This window comes from Chiloscyllium plagiosum, chromosome 2 (genome assembly GCF_004010195.1).
Source record: "Chiloscyllium plagiosum isolate BGI_BamShark_2017 chromosome 2, ASM401019v2, whole genome shotgun sequence".
Taxonomy (NCBI): Eukaryota; Metazoa; Chordata; class Chondrichthyes; order Orectolobiformes; family Hemiscylliidae; genus Chiloscyllium; species Chiloscyllium plagiosum.
The window spans coordinates 115,700,895-115,720,338 of record NC_057711.1 but is presented as its reverse complement, the minus strand read 5'-3'; the positions used below and the strand labels follow the sequence as shown (position 1 = coordinate 115,720,338).

General features: G+C 36.9%; 1 protein-coding gene across 2 annotated transcripts in view; it reads left to right on the top strand.

Annotated features, from left to right (window-relative positions):
• The window catches only part of smc5 (structural maintenance of chromosomes 5), a 62,933-nt gene that overhangs the window by 945 nt on the left and 42,544 nt on the right, over positions 1–19,444 (top strand). For both annotated transcript variants that reach the window (XR_006315499.1, XM_043716602.1), the window contains exons 2-8: positions 8,738–8,879; positions 11,469–11,521; positions 14,218–14,380; positions 16,947–17,081; positions 17,174–17,314; positions 17,585–17,746; positions 18,668–18,739. Coding sequence is in view for 1 of the 2 variants with exons in the window: in XM_043716602.1 (XP_043572537.1) it covers positions 8,738–8,879; positions 11,469–11,521; positions 14,218–14,380; positions 16,947–17,081; positions 17,174–17,314; positions 17,585–17,746; positions 18,668–18,739 (868 nt within the window). In the remaining variant the exon portion in view is untranslated. The remainder of the gene's footprint in view (positions 1–8,737; positions 8,880–11,468; positions 11,522–14,217; positions 14,381–16,946; positions 17,082–17,173; positions 17,315–17,584; positions 17,747–18,667; positions 18,740–19,444) is intronic.

Here is a 19,444-nt window from a genome sequence, read left to right as displayed (position 1 = left end):
TTTCCATCATCCCTCTATTTCGCTTCCCCTGAAATGTGTCTCCGTGTGTGAAGTGTCATGAAAAGATTCTTGCTACATGTCGGTTTAAAGAAGTGCCTCATTTTTTATTTCATTTAAAAAGCCTGCCAATGCGTTCACCTTCAGTGCAGGTGTTTTTTAAATGCGTCAAGCCTGTTCACAACCTGGCTCGGCGATCAGATTACAAAATCACAAAAGCGGCCAGATGGTTCCTTTCAGAGTCAAATTAATCCTGGAGAGATTGATTATATTTAGTGATTTCTCTACTCGCTCCACTCAATTGAAGGAGAATTTAGACAATAACAAGTGCAGACTTCACCTTGGATTAGGCAAATTGGAGAGAATACTTTGTTCTGGTATCAAACTGTAAATTTGAGGTAAATGCTAAAGCACTTAAATTAGTCAACATCTGAGGGGAACCATTAGTAGTTACACTTTTGGCTGAATTTTATTTCATAATTGGAAAAACCTAAAGATGAAACCAGTTTTAAATGACTGGAGAGATAAGAAAGGGGGAGTGGAAGCAAAAACAAAAGATAAGGTCTGTTAGGTTGCATGATTAAATGACAAAGTGAAATGATGATGGACAGGTAAAGAAATCTGGAAGGAAGTGTGAATGACTATTACCAACAGATGCAATCTGAAAAAAGCAGCGATGTCTGTTAAAATTGTGGAATTTGGGTGTGATCCTGGAAGGCTATTAAGTACTTAATTGAAAGGTAAATACTTTTCCTAGCATTTCAGTTGTACTTCAGTAGAATAGTGTAAGTTTGTTTTGGTGTTGGGCAGAGAATTGAAATTGAATGGTGATTGGAGGCTCAGGATCACAGTTGTGGACTAAGCTACTGTGTTCTACAAAGCTCCCCAGTCTTGAGGAATGGATATAATTATCAGTAGTGTTTAAAGGTCTGTGAGATAAAGGCAGGGCTAGTGGTATTAGGTAAATTACCCTTGCAGAGAAAGAGCACAAACGCGACTGGCTGTTGGTCTTCTGCAGCCAGTGTAGGATCTTACAATACAAAATTGAAAAAAGTACAAGAAAATCACTATATTCTGAAGCTACTGTGGTCAAGGGAGGAGAATTGGGATGATGAAAGGACGTAGAGCTTGAGGAATGCTCCTTTATTCTAATTTTGAACTCTTTCCAAGTTCTGTGTTTCCTTCTGTCTGACTCAGTACAAAGATGATCTACAATATAGAAAGAAATGAATACTGGAAATCTAGATTATAACAAGTGTCAGAAATACACATAATTTAACAGCATCTTGTATAAAGAAAAACAAACATTGACATTTCGTTTAAGTACTTAATTGAAAGGTAAATACTTTTCCTAGCATTTCAGTTGTACTTCAGTAGAATAGTGTAAGTTTGTTTTGGTGTTGGGCAGAGAATTGAAATTGAATGGTGACTGGAGGCTCAGGATCACAGTTGTGGACTAAGCTACTGTGTTCTACAAAGCTCCCCAGTCTTGAGGTTTGGATATAATTATCAGTAGTGTTTAAAGGTCTGTGAGATAAAGGCAGGGCTAGTGGTATTAGGTAAATTACCCTTGCAGAGAAAGAGCACAAACGCGACTGGCTGTTGGTCTTCTGCAGCCAGTGTAGGATCTTACAATACAAAATTGAAAAAAGTACAAGAAAATCACTATATTCTGAAGCTACTGTGGTCAAGGGAGGAGAATTGGGATGATGAAAGGACGTAGAGCTTGAGGAATGCTCCTTTATTCTAATTTTGAACTCTTTCCAAGTTCTGTGTTTCCTTCTGTCTGACTCAGTACAAAGATGATCTACAATATAGAAAGAAATGAATACTGGAAATCTAGATTATAACAAGTGTCAGAAATACACATAATTTAACAGCATCTTGTATAAAGAAAAACAAACATTGACATTTCGTATAAGTACTTAATTGAAAGGTAAATACTTTTCCTAGCATTTCAGTTGTACTTCAGTAGAATAGTGTAAGTTTGTTTAGAGAGATTAATGTTTCAGATCTGATATGACTGTTCAGAATTCTTTTGCATATTTTGTGTTGAACTTCCTCCTTACAATTGTTCCATGGAAAAATATTATTCAAATATTATGATGCCTGCTCCCTGCAACCTTTGTCTTTCCACTGAATTCGTTTGAAGCTTATACTAATTTCTGTTTCTAACTAGGTTTAGTTTTACAACTATGGTGACATTTAATTATTTGATTAGATTCGCTACGGTGTGGAAACAGGCCCTTCGGCCCAACAAGTCCACACCGACCCTCCAAAGAGCAACCCATCCAGACCCATTTACCCCTGACTAACGTACCTAACACTATGGGCAATTCAGCATGGCCAATCACCTAACCTGCACATTTTTGGATTGTGGGAGGAAACCAGAGCACCCAGAGGAAATCCATGCAGACACTGGGAGAATGTGCACACTCCACACAGTCACCCAAAGTGGGAATTGAACCCGGGTCCTTGGTGCTGTGAGGCACCGTGCCGCCCTATCTACACCATACAGCTAGAAAAATGTGTAGCTGCATGCATTTTCTTTGTCTTTTGCCATGCCTTCAGCATGTGTTTTTGTGAGTGAAAGCAGAGCAGCAAGTGTCCAGCGCGAGAATGGAAGAGAAATATGATTGAGAATATTATAGGTATATGTGCATGGAATTACATAGCATATCTAGTAGAAATTAGCCATTTGATTTCGTTGGTCTTTCACGACCAACCTTAGCCCTCTTTTCTGTAACCCTGCGGGTATCCTTGAATTTCTCCTTTGATGTTTCTCTAGCTTTGCTGAATAATTATTAGTGGGGGTTCACCTTATTGATTCTTTGTAATTTCAAATTTTGCTGTCTTACATAATCATATTAGGAAATTATTTTAAAATAAATTTGCCAAAAAGGAAGTTGTGACTAAAACAATGCATAATCCATAAACTATGCCACTCAAACAAGAAAATCCTAATATTTGCTCTAAATTGCATTGGTTATGTGAAGAGATGATGTTAGAGGCTCCACGTCTGTCTCTTCTATAGTGAAACCTGACACTACATTAGGATAAGAAATGGCAGAGAATACTCATGATCACCTTTTTCAATCCGAGGCGAGGCTTGATATTTTGAATGACAATAAATTGCTATTTATTATTTACCAACAGATAGGTTAGCAAAACTCTTTAGCAGTAGAAAACTTTGAGGATTATAGGTGTATACTCAACTGTTCTACCTGAGCATGTTGGAATTAACTCCAGCTCATGTCTTATATTATGCACACTGTATCTCCAAAATAATTTTCTGAAAGACAGCTACCTAATTTTAGGTTAGATTAGGTTCCCTACAGTGTGGGCACAGGCCCTAAGGCCCAACAAGTCCACACCGACCCGCTGAAGAGTAACCCACCCCCCCCCCCTCTCTGACTAATGCACCGAGCAACTATGGTCAATTTAGCATGGCCAATTCACCTGACCTACACATCTTTGGAATGTGGGAGGAAACTGGAGTACCCGGAGGGAACCCACGCAGAGACTTGGAGAATGTGCAAACTCCACACAGACAGTCGCCCAAGGCTAGAATCGAACCTGGGACCCTGGCGTTTTGAGGGAACAGTGCTAACCACTGAGCCATCGTACCACCTTGTATTTTTTATTTCAAGGTTAAAGGGGCAGCTACTAAATTTATTTTTAATTTGCTCCAAAATAAACTAAAACTTGCCTTGACTGAGCTCTTGTTCACCATTCCCATTGTTTTTGTTTGGCTAAGTGTCCATTGTTGTTTGATTAGCTCCTTATGATGAATCTTGAGCTATGTTTCTATGTTAAAGATGCTATATAACTGCAGTTATTGGAACTTATTTATTTACAGTTACTTTTATCATTTACACTTATTGAAAATTACAGAAAGCTGGATTTATTTTTTTTCCTCATCTTTCCAAATAAAACCTTCCAATTGTATGTACTTGCAAAATTGAATCATACTGGGAAGTATTTGGTTTCAAGGATTTAACGGCTTGGAATTGGTAACTGTTATAATGCAAAACTTCTAACATTCATTGCCATTACTGTGTAAAACTGACAGCAACCTCTGGTACCTTCAATATATTTGTCTAATGAAGGACCAGTTCTCCCCTCTCTGGTCTCTTTAAGAGTTAATCATCTTAGCATTGACTCAGTAGAAGCTGTGTTACCTCTGAAATAGTAAGTGTGGGTTCAAACCCTATTCCAGGGGCTATGCTGGTACCTTGGTGTTGGGAGTACCATCATTCAGACAAGATGTTAAAATTGCCCAGGGTAATTAAACTTGTGTTAGTCATATCTACAAGTCCCAAAAAATTCTAACAATTCATACAAGTTACATTTAGTTTGAACATTATTGCATTATTTGTGGACAGTCTAATAGACTAGGCCATACAAGCTCTCAGGCCACTAGAGAGCTGAAATATTTCTCTGGAGTAGAAGGCACCTGGTTGATCAGACAAAATCATTTTAACATTTTAAAAATGTTTGAGGTCATATATGTCGAGAAGATGTTTCTGCTTAGAAAACAGAAAAATGAGCAGGAGTAGGCCATTTAGCCCTTTGAGTCTGCACAGCCATTCAATATGATCATGGCTGATCATCTAATCATATTCCTGCTTTCTGCCTGTGCGCTTTGATCACTTTCATCCTAAGAGCCATATATAACTCCTCTTGAAAACATTGTGTTTTGGCCTCAACTACTTTCTGTGCAGAGAATTCCACAAGCTCACTACTCTGGGTGAATAAATTTCTCTTCTTCTCAGCCATAAATGGTGTAACCTGTATTCTTGGACTGTGACTCCTGGTTCTGCACTCCTCAGTCATCGGAAACATCCTCTTTGGTGTTATCCTGTCTAGTCCTTTTAGAATTTTCTAGGTTTCTAAGATCACTCCCCATTCTTGTAAATTCCAGTGAATATAGTCCTAACCTAACTTATGACGGAGATGAAAACTAGGAACCTGGAGTATGAGGATCACAAGTAAATTTGGTAAAGAATTCATAACAAACTTGTTTACTCAAAGATTGATGAGAGTGTATCATAGTGTAACACTATGGTATTCCATTGAGGTGAGCAGTATGTATGTATTTAAGTGAATGTTAGACAAGCACAGATGAGAGAGCAATATCTTAGATGGGTTGACTGGATTAACTGAACTAAATGGAAGGATGCCTTTGCGAAGATTCTAAATAGAAGACTTGGGCGAAATGATCTGTTGCTGTAAAATAAATGTTTTCTGTTTTGTAACAGTAAGCCAGCTTACTTGGTTATATAACTATTCTAGTGCATCAGTTATAACCAGTAGATGGCATAATTGGCCTTTTCATTCGAGTCACTGATTTACTGAAAGTAGGTAATTATATTTAGTTTTAATTCCAGAACTATATTCTCCAATTCTGTCTGTTTTTCCTTTGTCAAAATGTAGAAGAGCAACTTTCTTCATTTACCACCTTGTACTTTATATAGTAATTCTAACCAGTTTAAAAGTAGAAGCAAGACTTCAAAGTTCCCAATGACCCCTATACCTGCATGATAACCTGGTTAATAAACTAGCTAGAAATCAGAACCAAAAACAGGAATTGCTGGAAAAACTCAGCAGGTGTGGCAGCATCTATGGAGAGAGTGTTTTGGGTCTCTGACCCTTCATCAGAATCCTTTTACCAGTAATTTCTGTTTTTTGTTTTTGATTTTGTTTCTAATAAATAAACATCACATCCTAGATTTAATAATGTCTATTGACTGGCAAAGCTAGTGTTTATCACCCATCATTGGTTACTTTTGAGGAGGAACTGGTAAACCACCAGCTTGAACTAGTGCGACCTATAGGGTGTAGGTACACTAATTTCCCTGTTAAGGGAGTTCTAAAATTTAAATCTAGCAAGAGTGAAGTAGCTGCGATATACCTGTAGTTTCAAGCTGGGATGATGTGTGGCTTGGAAGGAAATCTGTAGCTTGATTGTGTTCCATTGCATCTATTTTTCTTGTCTTTTGAGGTGGTAGAAGTGACATGTTTGGAAGATGCTCTTGAAAGCACTTGTGCAAGTTGTTAGTGGTACGCTACAGCTGCAGCTACGTTCGAGTGATGGAAAGAGTGAATTTTTAAGGTGGTAATTGGGGCATCAGTCAAGCTGGCTGTTATTTCCTGTATGGTGTCAAGCCTCACAGTCCTGATGTGTGCCCATTGATGATGGACAGGCTGTATGTAAAGAGTCAGGAGGTGAAATACATGCCACAAGGTTCCCAGCCTCTGACCTGTCTTTTTTGCCACACTATTAATATAACTAGTCAAGTTGAGTTTCTTGTTAATAAGTCAATCTAATTGTTGGAGATTGGAGAAGTTTGAATCTTTCTTGTTTTGTCCTGTTGGCAATTGTCATTTTGTTTTTGGCATATGTGTGATGTGAATGCTATTTGCCAATTATTAACCTATTAATTGAATTACACTCAATTCTAGAATTTGGTTTGTTTTGCAAGTTTTCACAAACCTGTAATGGGTCTGGAGCTCAAAGGTTCTGGAGGATCACAAACTGAGCATTGGTAATAACGGTGTTAATGGCACCCTTCATCACTTTTCCACTGATTGATGGTAGACTGATGGGGTCAGTTGACCAGATTAGATTTGTTCCTGGGCTATTTTCCACCTTTCTGGGTAGATGCCAGTGGCGAGAGACTTAGCTTATTCTGGAGTGGGATTCTTCAATAGTACAGCAGAATGTTGTCTATGTCTGTGGTCTTGACCTTTCAATAAAAGTAATAAAAACAGCTTCTATTTATATAGCACCATTAATTTAGTAGATACCAATATCTCAGTGTTTCATAGTGAATTGCTTGTGACAATTGTATAATTCACTCTTGAAAGGTTTTATTTTATGCACATGCACTGAATGACTGCAGTTATGAAAAATAATAAAACTGAGGCAGATGCTGTGCCTACTGAGTTTATTCTCACTTGTGATTCTGCATTTTAAAACAAAAGCTTGCTGTGACGTATTTTCAGTCTAAGGAAGTGATAAGGTGTAAAATGTTTCTTTTAATTTGATAGTTTGTCATCAATAAGACATCTAAATGCGTCTCCAACATTTAATAGTAATAATTTTAGACATACTATTGAATTGTTCTAACCTTGTCTGGATCATTAAAGGGACTGAATTCATAGTTTTAGTTGATTCATTGTTCTCACATGTACCAGGATACAGTGAAAAGTATTGTTTTCCATGCTAACCAGACAAATCATACCTCTTATAAGTACATCAGTGTGATAGAACAGATTGCAGACTATAGTGTTACGCTGCAGAGAAAGATGAGCGGTCCATTCAAAAGTCTGATAACAGTGGGGAAGAAACTGTTCTCAAATCTTTAGATACTTGTTTTCAAACATTTGTATCTTTTGCCTGATGGAAGAGAGTACAACAGGGGTGGGAGGCGTAATAGTGCACAAAATTCTGTAGGTCTGTAGTTGATTCCTGGACTGCCGCTATGGTGCCTGACTGTTTGCACAGTTTCCAATAAACATAAATATTGACTCTCTCATATTTGTGTCAGCAATTTGCTCCAGAGATGGACAGTGGTCATTTTAGCATTGCATAGATTGGTTGAGTTAATTCTTGCCTTTGCACTTTATTTGAGATTTGAGTACTTAATTGCTGCAAGTGAATTTCCAAATTTTAGCCTTGCTATTTATGTGAATCAGTTCCTTAGTTGTCGGTCAGTTAAATTGAGGGATATCTTCCTCTTTCTTAAAAAATAAATAGACATTAGACACCAAGTGGAATGAATGTTTCCAAATGATTGAACCAACTGTACAATTAAAAAAAATTACAGTAATCAGTTGGAATCACAGTTACAGAAAAAGTGATGGACAAGTAAATCAGTTGATCAGATTTGAATAAATATCCAAAGTTAAAAATTGTTTTCTTTGCATTTGTAATTCAAGTTGCTAAAAGAATTTCAGACTGAAACCATGAGTCCTCCTGGAATCTTATCTATTTAATTAAATAATTGCCCTGTTAATAGCTGAAGAAATTGAAAATAATGCCATATGTTATGTTACTTAAAAACTTAGCATTGAGCCATGTGGTTTTCTGAATAATGTGTATTTATACTTAATGCAAGCTGTAAACAAAAGGTTTGCAGTGAAAGATGGTACATTATTTAATTGTAATGGCGAGGGCTCAGTGGTGTTTAGATGATTGATCAGCTACAGTGGAACTTGTATTGTTGAATTTTTAATTATGATTCATTTGGAAACTGGATATTGAGAGGACAAAATTGAGTATGTAAAAACACTGACTGATTTAATGGTTAAAACTGTTAAAATACAAAATATGGTTTCCATTGGAAAAGTTGTTGTTTTCCAGATATTCCACTGCTATGCATTAAGGTCACTGGAAGTGTCTAAAGGGCAACAGAGAAATTTCAAATTTGGAAGACGTTAAAGTATGCATGTTTGTTGTGCTTTCCAATAACACGAGTTGAGATTCTGTTCTTGCACATTTTTAAACTGCTAGAATTTTCTTACCTTAACAATTTTTCAATTAACCTCATGAGATCCTTTATCAGGTGCAAAAGCAAATGAAGAGTGCAGCTTCCTCATCTGGAGTAGTAACCTGATATGAATGCTGCCAGAATTACTGAAGTTACCGTAGTGAATTTCACTAGATTAAATGTAAAGTAATGCAGATTGTGGAAATCTGAAATAAATACATGAATATTGATATGTTGATTTTCAGAACTTATGATTCCTGTGAAATTCACCCTGGGGCCAATTTGAACATGATAGTGGGTGCCAATGGCACTGGAAAGTCCAGCATCATCTGTGCAATTTGTCTGGGATTGGCAGGAAAAACATCGTTTATTGGCAGAGGAGACAAGGTAATGATATTTTATGTAATAAATCTGACTTGATTTTACAGCAAGTTTCATAAATTGGAGAACTAAGTTATAAAAAGATTCCTTGTGGTGTATTTCTTCTGCTTTCTCAGCTGTTGCTGGAGTGTCAGTAGGGACTCTGTGGATCATGAGTTCAAAATTCATTTCTGCAATTGAAGCACATAATCCAAGTTGACGCTAAAATACAGCACCAGTGAGGTGCCATTTTTAGATGAGATATTAATCTGCTCTCCCACGTGGGCACTATCTTTTAAAAAAGGGGGAATTTTCTGTCATCTTTCAAATATGACACTCCTGGTTGTGCAGGTTTGCAATATTACAGAATTTTGAAATCGATATAGTGGTGAAGCTAACAGCACTCACTGTCATCATCTGCAAATTGGTCAGCAATGTCCAATGTTTACACATAATGGGTTCTGCTATATTGCACACTGCTTCACTGCAAATTGACTATAACACGATTGAAGAATTTAAACCACTTGTAGAATGCAAACTTTCCTTATCTCTATTGGTTATAATACAATTCTGGTCCCATTGGTTTAAATGGTGCCGTTATTATATGAATGTCTTATAACACTGGATCGCTCAACAGAACTATCACGTTATATCAGGACAGATTGTACACAGCTAAATGCATTAGTCAGCTTGTCATCCAAGATGCTGCACTCTTCCAGAACCTTGACTGTAGTGATAATTTGTGTTCCAATGAGTTTCTGGGCAAGGTTCCACAATTTCTTACAGGTGTAGGCTTGATACTCCAAATTGTCAAGTTCCCAGGTGAGAAGGGATATAATGGTTCCCTTCTTTGTTCACCTGCCTACTTGGTTGCATCAAAGTTAATTTAGAAATGATCCCTTTCCTTCTGGATGCTTTTCTGTCAGCCAAATAAGTTTACATGTTAAGAGAAACTAACTTAATGAGGCTTTCTTGAGTTAATGAAAAATGAGTTTATTAGTTACTAAGCATGGTAAGATTTCAATACACATTAGAAGTGAGATTAAGTCCAAAGAAAATGAAAGTTTTAAAAAATGTATACAGATCAGTCCGAGTTCCGTAAAAAGAATAGACTGAGACATTGTGTCTTTATATTGTGTGATGTCAGTAGACAAGCAATTGATCGCTTAGCTTTGCAGATCAGCTGAAATGTCAGTATTTTATTTCTTTTTGAAGGCAGTTTCATTTGTTTTCTGGCTTCCGGTATATATAAAGAGAGAAAAACTTCCTTTCTATTTACCTGTAGCATCGGGATAATTAGGGATTTATTCACTGTGACCCTCATAGTACAGTCTGCTAGCACAGGCACCCCTCACTATTCTTCCACAAGAAAAGTACAGACAAGTCTTTCTTGCTTTTTGTACTTCAGTCATATTCACAATGCCCTGCAGTTCAGTTTGCATTTCGTTTATTCCTTTGAAGTTCTTCTGTTTGAAACTTCTGTGACATTTGCCAGACTAACATTATATGGTCTCCCTCAAGGCTGAGTTATGCTACACAGGCTTTCCAGACAGTCCAGGCAATGAATGACATTGCTCAGAATTTATACTTTCAATCACTTTTTCATTGTGTTCCTTCTATTAAAAATCACATTGTAATTAAGTTTTTATTATAAATATTTTCTTACCGACCTATTACAGAGATGTTATTACATCTTGCTGGAGCAAGTGGGACTTGAACCCAGGTAGCCTGGCTCAGAGGTTTGGACAACTACCACTGTGCCTTTCATCCATAGATGATTGGGGGTTATGATCTGTTATCATAATGCCTGTCAAGAGATTTGTAATTCAAATGTATTGGTATAAATTTTCTGTAGTTGCTTTATATATAACCACTAAACTTGACATTTAACTTTTTTGTGTACATCATTCCTATTAATGATGTGATGTCTTAATTGAGGTATTGTGAAACAATCTCTTTGGCATGGTAAAGTCCAACAAGCATGGAGTTATATTTTAACTACTAAAGATATAGAAAGAGAATAGTTTATTTTTCACCTTTTCCTCCTATTTTATTTATTTCTTAATTCATTATTTCTTTTCCCTTCCTTATTTTCTTGAATCTGTCACTATATTATATTCACAATTCCAAATTTCACTGTTTAAAATGATGATTAGTTCTAGGTATAGTTTACATAAGTGTCATATTTTGACTTTTGCTTTGCTTGGCAGCCTGAAGAGTGTTGAATTGTGAAGAGATAAGTGGAATGTGTTATTATGACATTACAGACTAATCGTGAAGTTTGTCTTATACTCTCTTATAAAAGTGATGGTGATCAATATGAAGAATTAAATGGTTTGACTTCTTTAGTCTCTGACTAATTTTTGAGAGAGTGGAAATTATCTTGTGCGTTTCAAATCTAACATAATTAGGATGATTCGATCTTTGACCCACTGTCTCCTCATTTGGAAGATGTAATCTGAGCTGTTTCGCACTTCAACATTATGTTCTTTTCATTCATATTGGCAATTAGTAAACTTAAATCCAATGAATTTATTTCTTAATTGTTTGAATCTATTTTCATATTAATTTCTAATGGCTTTACTAAAATTTAACATCTTTTAATTTGTTGAGCAGGTTGGTCTTTATGTGAAACGAGGATATAGCAAAGGATCTATTGAACTTGAAATGTAAGTATAATCTAATGGAAGCTCCATATGTAAACTTGTCTATAAAGTAACGCTACAATACCTTGGTTTGGTCTTTCCTGATTCCTCATTTAGTACTGCATGGAAATTCAGTGCTCAGAGAACCTTACATCTCAATTTTCCATCAACTTTGTATTTCACCAGCCCTTGACACTCAACCAGTAAATAAGCACATTCTATGGGCTTATTGTAGAATGCTAAGTAGTAACTATGACCAAATGTTCTCTCTCTCAATTTTTGCGGTGCTGAAATAAATTGTAGCAATTCAGTCTTTGCAAGAGTTTTCACAAAATTTTGTTTCTCGCAATCAAGCATTCATGGCTCTAGAAGGGATCCTACTATCTTATTCACATTGATGTTGTTTGCTTGTACTTCGAATCAAAAACACTAGAAATTACTTAATATGATGGCACTGTTTAACGTGTAAATTTTCTTTTGCTGATCAAACAGTCAAGTGCTATCAGTCAGTTGTAGATGTGAAAACAAGAAGTTATTTGATTTACACATCAGATAGGAAATGATAAATGAAATCGGCCATACTTGAAATACCATCTATTTGAATGATATTTTCAGTTATAAGGGATAACCATGGAATTCCTTTGGGCTGCAAATAACAGTCCAGAATGGAGTCAATTAGACAGTTTCCCGACAACTGCACCTGGAGACTGCACTGCTATCTTCGTAAATATCCTCCATTTATGGCATTTAGCTGGAGAAATTATGTAGTTTTGGTAGTAGAGATACTATAAATTGTGTGTGTTGTAAAAGAAATTATTTGGTACAGTCAAGTTGCCCCCTCAACCTTGCCTCTAACTCTTAGGCTAATGCATTGGCTGACATGGATGTCAGTAGACACTCTGCTGTTTTGTGTTGATGTTTTAGCATACCTTTGAATACATTTCCTTTTCCTCAGTTTTGTTCATCTGTCTAATTCCACATTGTGGCAGCGCGAGTACCTGCTGTGCAGGCATCTTCTATTAGTCAAACAGATAATTGAATACTTTGAAAAGTAATAGGATTCTGCGTACAGTAGCACCTCGACATACGAACGACTCCGTTCACATACAAATCGGTTTATGAACAGGATTGTACGTAAAATTTTGCTTCAACGTACGTACAAAATTCAAGGTACGAACTCAAAAAGCCCGTGTGCGACCACGTGGTTTCATTGTTCTGCTTTGCTATGCGCTTGTTGAACGCAAAAGCTCTCGGACCCCGCGTGATCTCATTCAGTGATCTCACAGCATGCGCTGTGAGCAGCCGTCCAAGTATTCTTACGCTATCCAAACAATGGGAAAAATTGATTCAGTTCGCGAACTGGGTGCCGGAACGGATTAAGTTGGTAAGTCGAGGCGCTACTGTATTATTATTTTGTTGCAAGCCAGTCTAAGTATTGTGCATTTGGTTATTTGCTATATTGTTATCTCTGTGACCTGAACAAATTAGATTAGATTAGGTTCCTACAGTGTGGAAACAGGCCCTTCGGCACAACAAGTCCACACCGACCCTCCGAAGAGCAACCCACCCAGACCCATTCCCCTACATTTACCCCTTCACCTAACACTAAGAGCAATTTAGCATGGCCAAGTCACATAACATGCACATCTTTGGACTGTGGGTGGAAACCGGAGCACCCGGAGGAAACCCACGCAGACACTGGGAGAATGTGCAAACTCCGCACAGACAGTTGCCCGAGGTGGGAATTGAACCCAGGTTCCTGGTGCTGTGAGGCAGCAGTGCTAACCACTGAGCCACCGTGATCTTGCTATATTATATTCCACCATTTGGAGTAGAGGGGAGTGTGTTGGGGGAAGAAAGTGCATCTGGATCTTTACAATTGTGATTAAATTGGATAAAATCCTTTACCTCAATGGCATGGAAAGTTGAAAATTTCACTTGTAGATTTAATTCTGTTCACAGCAATAGCTTTTTGCATTGAATGCAAAGAAGAATTGAAGAATTCTTCAAAGAAAAATCCAAAATGTTACACTGAATCTACCCAGATCAGTGGACATTGCACTGACTGGGGAGTGAACCTGGAAGTTGTTATTGGGAAGCTATAAATAGCAACTTTCAGTTTGAAGTCGTTGCACCATATAATTTATAAAATTATATGAATTATAAAAAGAAGTAGATTAGGTTGCACGGACTAAATTTGGATTCTTTGCATATGAGTAAAGGGGTTTATAGAGTAAATGGAGTGAAAACAATTTCCCCTGCTGGTAAACATTTAGAAGCAGAGGCTGCAACCATAAAATTTGAGCTAGATCATTTGGGAGATATTTGTCCACTCACAGGTAGTGGAAAATCTTAAATCTTTCACTGTGCCTGCCATCACCACCAAACCCCTGAAAAAATAAGGAAAGAAAGCAGATGTTTTGGACATGGAGAGTTGATTATAAATTTAAAGTCCAAGAGTGTTGGTTTTTAATTAGGTTAACTTATGGAACCAAGAAGAGAAAATAAACATTAAAATACAGATTAGCAATGATCTTAATTAATGGGTAATAGTGTTCAAAGGGCTAAATGGTTATTTACTGTTTGTATATATTTTGTACATTTGTATGAGGCAGTTAAAGCAATGTTGCTTTCTGATTATTTTCTAAACTTTATCATTCAGTTTCTAAATTTCTTGCATGAAATAAATTTTATGAAATAAAAATGTTGGCCTTTTACAGTTACAAACGTCCACACAACCTTATAGTGAGTCGAGAGATTTCTGTTTTAAACAATCAATCTGTCTGGCAAATCAATGGAGAACATGCAACCCAGAAAATGGTGGAAGAACAGACTTCTGCTTTGAATATCCAAGTGGGAAATCTCTGCCAGTTTTTACCACAGGTGTGTTTATGCCAGAAATAAATGGAAAATCTAAGAATTACTATAGTATGCATTTGGGTGAATATTGTTCATGCTTCTTATTTAACCCTCACTCACACCAGTTGATTGCATTTAGCGTTAACCTACCATAAGAACTATAATTTTTAATGACAGGTGATTTGTATTCTAGAACGGTGCTACACAATAGTGCTAACAGGCCCTTTAGATAATTCTTCTGAATAAATGCAAGAAATGTTTGGCATGATCTTGGGATTCAAATGTGCCTTCTGAACTAAAAGTTTATATTCCATACCAACATTGCTCACTAATGTTTTCTCTGAAAATGTCAGATGCCATATTTCCAGTTGGTTCCTTACTTAATTTAGCGAAAGGTATGCTCTTTGATTTTCCTTTTGCATAGTTGTTTGGTTTCTCACAAGTTTTAAAAATGGGCTTGAGTTCTGAGTATACTTGATCCTGGTGCAACTTTTTTTCTATGTACTGCAGCTTTTGCATGTAGATGGGAGGTCACGTTACATTAAGTGGGTTTGATTCTCTCTTTTAAAATGTCTTTTGATTGTTTTAGATTTCTTTTCTTTCACTGTTTCCTGCCTCACTCCTGTTCTTTCTTTTTCTCTCTCTCTGGCTCTCTCTGTCTCTCTCTCTCTCTCTCTGTCTCTCTCTCTCTCTCTCTGTTTCTTTATTTATTTATTTCTTCACATTTTTAATTTATCCAGGAACATAGCAAGAAGTTGAAACCAGTTTCAAAGAGGGAACTGGAGGAGAGTGGGTGAAAAGTAGGTGAAGATTTATATCTGGAGATTGTGAAGAAGCAAATTAACTTGTATTTGACTGTGTAGTGCTTTGCAAAATGCAAATATGTGGTTTAGTAGATGTAGTGGGCTTGATTTTGAGCTGGGCCTGATAGATTGATCAGGTATGGTGCTACGTTTTGCACCAGTTTGATAAGTTAAGTTGGAATTTGTAAATTATGTTGAAACTTAGAATTCAGCAAAGATCTGAGTGAACAGGATTCATAAAGTTGCACTTTTCCATTCATCACCTTCCTGATGATCTGATCTGCAATATTGGCTGAAAGACACAAAATGTGAATAATGGGCAAAGGCTTACTGTTCATTGTGACGGAGGATGGAATTGTGCTCCCTCAAGGATCAGTGCTGTTCACAATTTATTTGAACAATTTTCAACAAAGATTTGTTCATTTAGCAATTTTAACATTGGCTAAATCCCTGGGATAAGCCTTGTCAAGTCGGCTGCATCTGAGTCATACACACAAAAACAACAGTGCAGCCTACTTCAGAAGCAAGCACATATCAGAGGCAGATAAGAAGTGCAAGAGAAACTAATTCCGAGTTATCAACTCATCCAAAACACTCTTGTTTGCAGAATCCTGTTCTAATTTTAGCAAAATCTTCTGTTGTCCATTGGTCTTAGTGGTCACCTCACAGCAATACGTTCTAGCTGGGCATGCTTAGGCTTTGAAGGCTGAAGGAGGATGTTAACAAGTTAATCAAAACAGAATTTCAAAATTTTTGAATGCAGCAAATTGCAGGGCTTTGAGAAAACATAGCCAGTAATGAGGATTGTAATAAATTATCAGACATTAACAAAGCTGTTTACCTGTGTAATTTTCTATGACCCAATTTTTTTCACCTTTCAGTGCTGGCATGGTACACGCTCTGCTTTTCTGGCTTTGTAACTTACCCATGATAAGATTTTCAGCTGCCTTGGACCTATATTTTAGAGTCCTTTTCTAAACCTGTTTGCTTTGTTACTTCTCCACAAAGTCTCATCATTACACATTTTCTGAAATGTATTCAGGCAAAATTTTTGTTGGTTTTAGTTTTGTCTTCCTGTTCTTCTTCATTTCTGCCCCTTTAATGTTTGAAGCTTTTTGGCAAAGTTAGTGAGAGATAAAAATCGGACTGTTTGATGTCAGGCTTCAGTATTGGGAATTTTATTGGGATCTCTTATTGAATGGTCATTGATTCTGCAGTTTTGACTCAGAACGTTGCTATTCTGTGTTTATGGATCTGTAAGTTTGATGCAGATAATATGCATGGGACAGAAATACCTTTTGTGAGTGCCAGACCATAGAATGACCTTATTTTCTCGTTGCTCATCACCACCTCCACCCCCCCCTTAAAAAAATTGTTAATCACCTTTTAAATTCTGAAAATTCCAAGCTAAGTCTGAATTCAAAAGGAAAAGCAAAGTGGTCAATCAAAAATTGTTTGCCAACTTTTACAGTTTGAGAGACAATATTTCAGTGCTGCTCCTTGCTAGATATAAAGGATTGCAACTTGTTGATCCTTTCAAAGACTGAAAAAAGATTCTCTTTATACACCACTTTTCAAGAGATAAAAATGTTTGTCTTGCCGACTTATACTAAATATGTTTTCACTCGTGGTGTTCCTGACTTCGCAGAAATGTTAATGACATCGTGAGCACCAGTACCTTTGTATAAAATTACTAAATGGCACAGTCTCGTCTTCATGTAACAATCAAATTTGTTTCTTGGTTTTTTTTGGTCCAGTTTAACCATTGTTTTGATTCATGTTTAAAGGAGAAAGTTGGGGAGTTTGCAAAAATGTCAAAAATCGAGCTCCTTGAAGCAACTGAAAAATCAGTTGGCCCACCGGAAATGTACAAATTTCACAGTGACCTGAAGAATTACCGCGAAAAAGAGAAGGAGCTTGAGGTATGAAGGAATAATATTGTTTTTGTTGTAAACATTATTTGGCCCGTTTTTTTCTGTTAACATGTGAAAAGAGTTGTTCTGTCCATTTGTAGAACACATGTAAAGAAAAGTCTGTTGCTTTGGAGAAGATGAAGCAGAGGAATGAACGGAACGAGCAAGATGTGCAGCGATATTATGAACGACAGAGACATTTAGATAAAATAAAGATGCTGGAAAGAAAGAGGCCTTGGGTGGTAAGTTATGACTTTATAATTACGTGAGATGGTATTTTCCTTCAGAGCTTCATAGAACAATGTTAGGGCTGTTGATTTTCAGTGAATGTAAACTAATTTAGAGTGTAATATTGTTGGCTATTTTCCTGCTTTTGATGACCTAGGTGTTTAGAAGCTTTTCAACCTTTTTTTTTCCTTTCATAGTTTTATTGTGGTCTCTGTTGTGATGGAGAAAGTATTACATCTATTTCCTTCAATAAATGACAGACGCCATACCCTTTTTTTTAAAAGGAATATGAAGTTGCTCGACAGGAGCATGAGGAAGTGAAGCGTGTCCGTGACCAGCTCAAACAAGAACTGAAAGCACTCAAGGAAGCCCAAGCTCCAATGACCAGAAAAATTCAAACTGTTGAAAGACAATGTCGGGAGCAGGAAACAAAAATAAAAGAAAAGGTTAGAAGATTGGTGCAAGAAAGAATTCTTGATTTTATTTATGACAGCATTTCATAAACTTTAGCACCCCTCAATTGCAAGTGTTGCACACATCTTGGCGCTAAAAGATGTTATTTATAATTTATAACATTTTATTCTGGTGAAAATAAGCATCTTGGTTAAACTGGTGTATTCTAAACTATTGAGAAACTTTTTTTTCTCAAATGCATGTTGGTTGTTTGACTCATGATACCATGAAATGACCCACATTAGGTCTTTACATCTGTCAAATTCCCTGACAGTAGGATGCAGTCAGCTTCCTATGGTTTTACCAGCTCCCATTGCCTTCTCCCTCACTTCCTAGAGACTGATAAATTTCAGGCTCTGAATGTTTAATTGAGATAAGTTATATTGGCAGGGGAATGATTTGCATGACTATGGGGAAATCACAGGGGAGTGGAATTAATTGGAATAACATTATCAAAGAGCTAACACAAGGAAAGAGGGTCAGACTGGATATATGGCATCATTTATGATTCCTTGCATGTCTGTGTCTGTGCTGCAGATTTTGCTTAATAACAATAGTTTTGACAATGTGGCAGGGTAACACCACGTTAGTGTAAGTATGGATTTGCCTTTTGCATTTAATGTTTTAGATGAACCTTCTTGCATAAACAAAATTAGAGGATTCATATGGGGAAGGTTGCTTTCAGTCACGTGAAGCAAAGTGTGTAACTAATCGTAGGAGTGAGCATCCTGTGATTTCTTTATTTATGAGTGCAAAGATAACTCCTTTTATTGTCTTAATCTAATCAGTCATTTCCACTGTGATGTCCATCTAGCCTCATTTGAATAACATCTGTATTGTATATAACATTTAAAGCCTGGGCTTTTTTGTATTAACATAACGCAGCGGAATGATTGCTTTTTTTGTTGTTGTAGGGGTCTGAAATTAAGAAGATCACACAAGAATGCAAACAGAAGCAAGATTATTTGGAAAGGAAGGACAAAGAGGTTGGTAGGACTTCATCTGCAAATGTATTCGCGCTCTGTGAAATGGCCCTATGGGGAAACAGTACCTTTTTTGATGAAAACCAACAGTATCATGCATTAAGGCGAACTAGACAATGATATAGTACCGTTTGTGTTTTGTAATTATAATTTGAGAAGAATGACTTGCATGCACATCTTAGCATTGGCAACTTCTAACGCCAACCACCTTCACGACTGCTTTGGAATTTCTACTTATTGAATACTTTCATGTGTAGAGTGCTATGTTGGAATTAAAAAATAAGCTTATAGCCTAGTGTTATATTCCCTTAAGTGCAGAAGATTAAGAAATGACCTAACTAATCTGTTTAAAATAGTAAAAGTAGTTGTTAGGGTAAATAGATAAATTATTCCATCCAGGTTTGGGAAAATGGCCAGATGACAATAGACAATAGGTGCAGGAGTAGGCCATTCAGCCCTTCGAACCTGCACCGCCATTCAATATAATCATGGCTGATCATTCCTAATCAGTATCCTGTTCCTGCCTTATCTCCATGACCCTTGATTCCACTATCTTTGAGAGCTCTATCCAACTCCTTCTTAAATGAATCCAGAGAGTGGGCCACCACTGCCCCCTGTGGAGAGCATTCCACACAGCCACCACTCTCTGGGTGAAGAAGTTTCTCCTCATCTCTGTCCTAAATGGTCTACCCCGTATTTTTAAGCTAT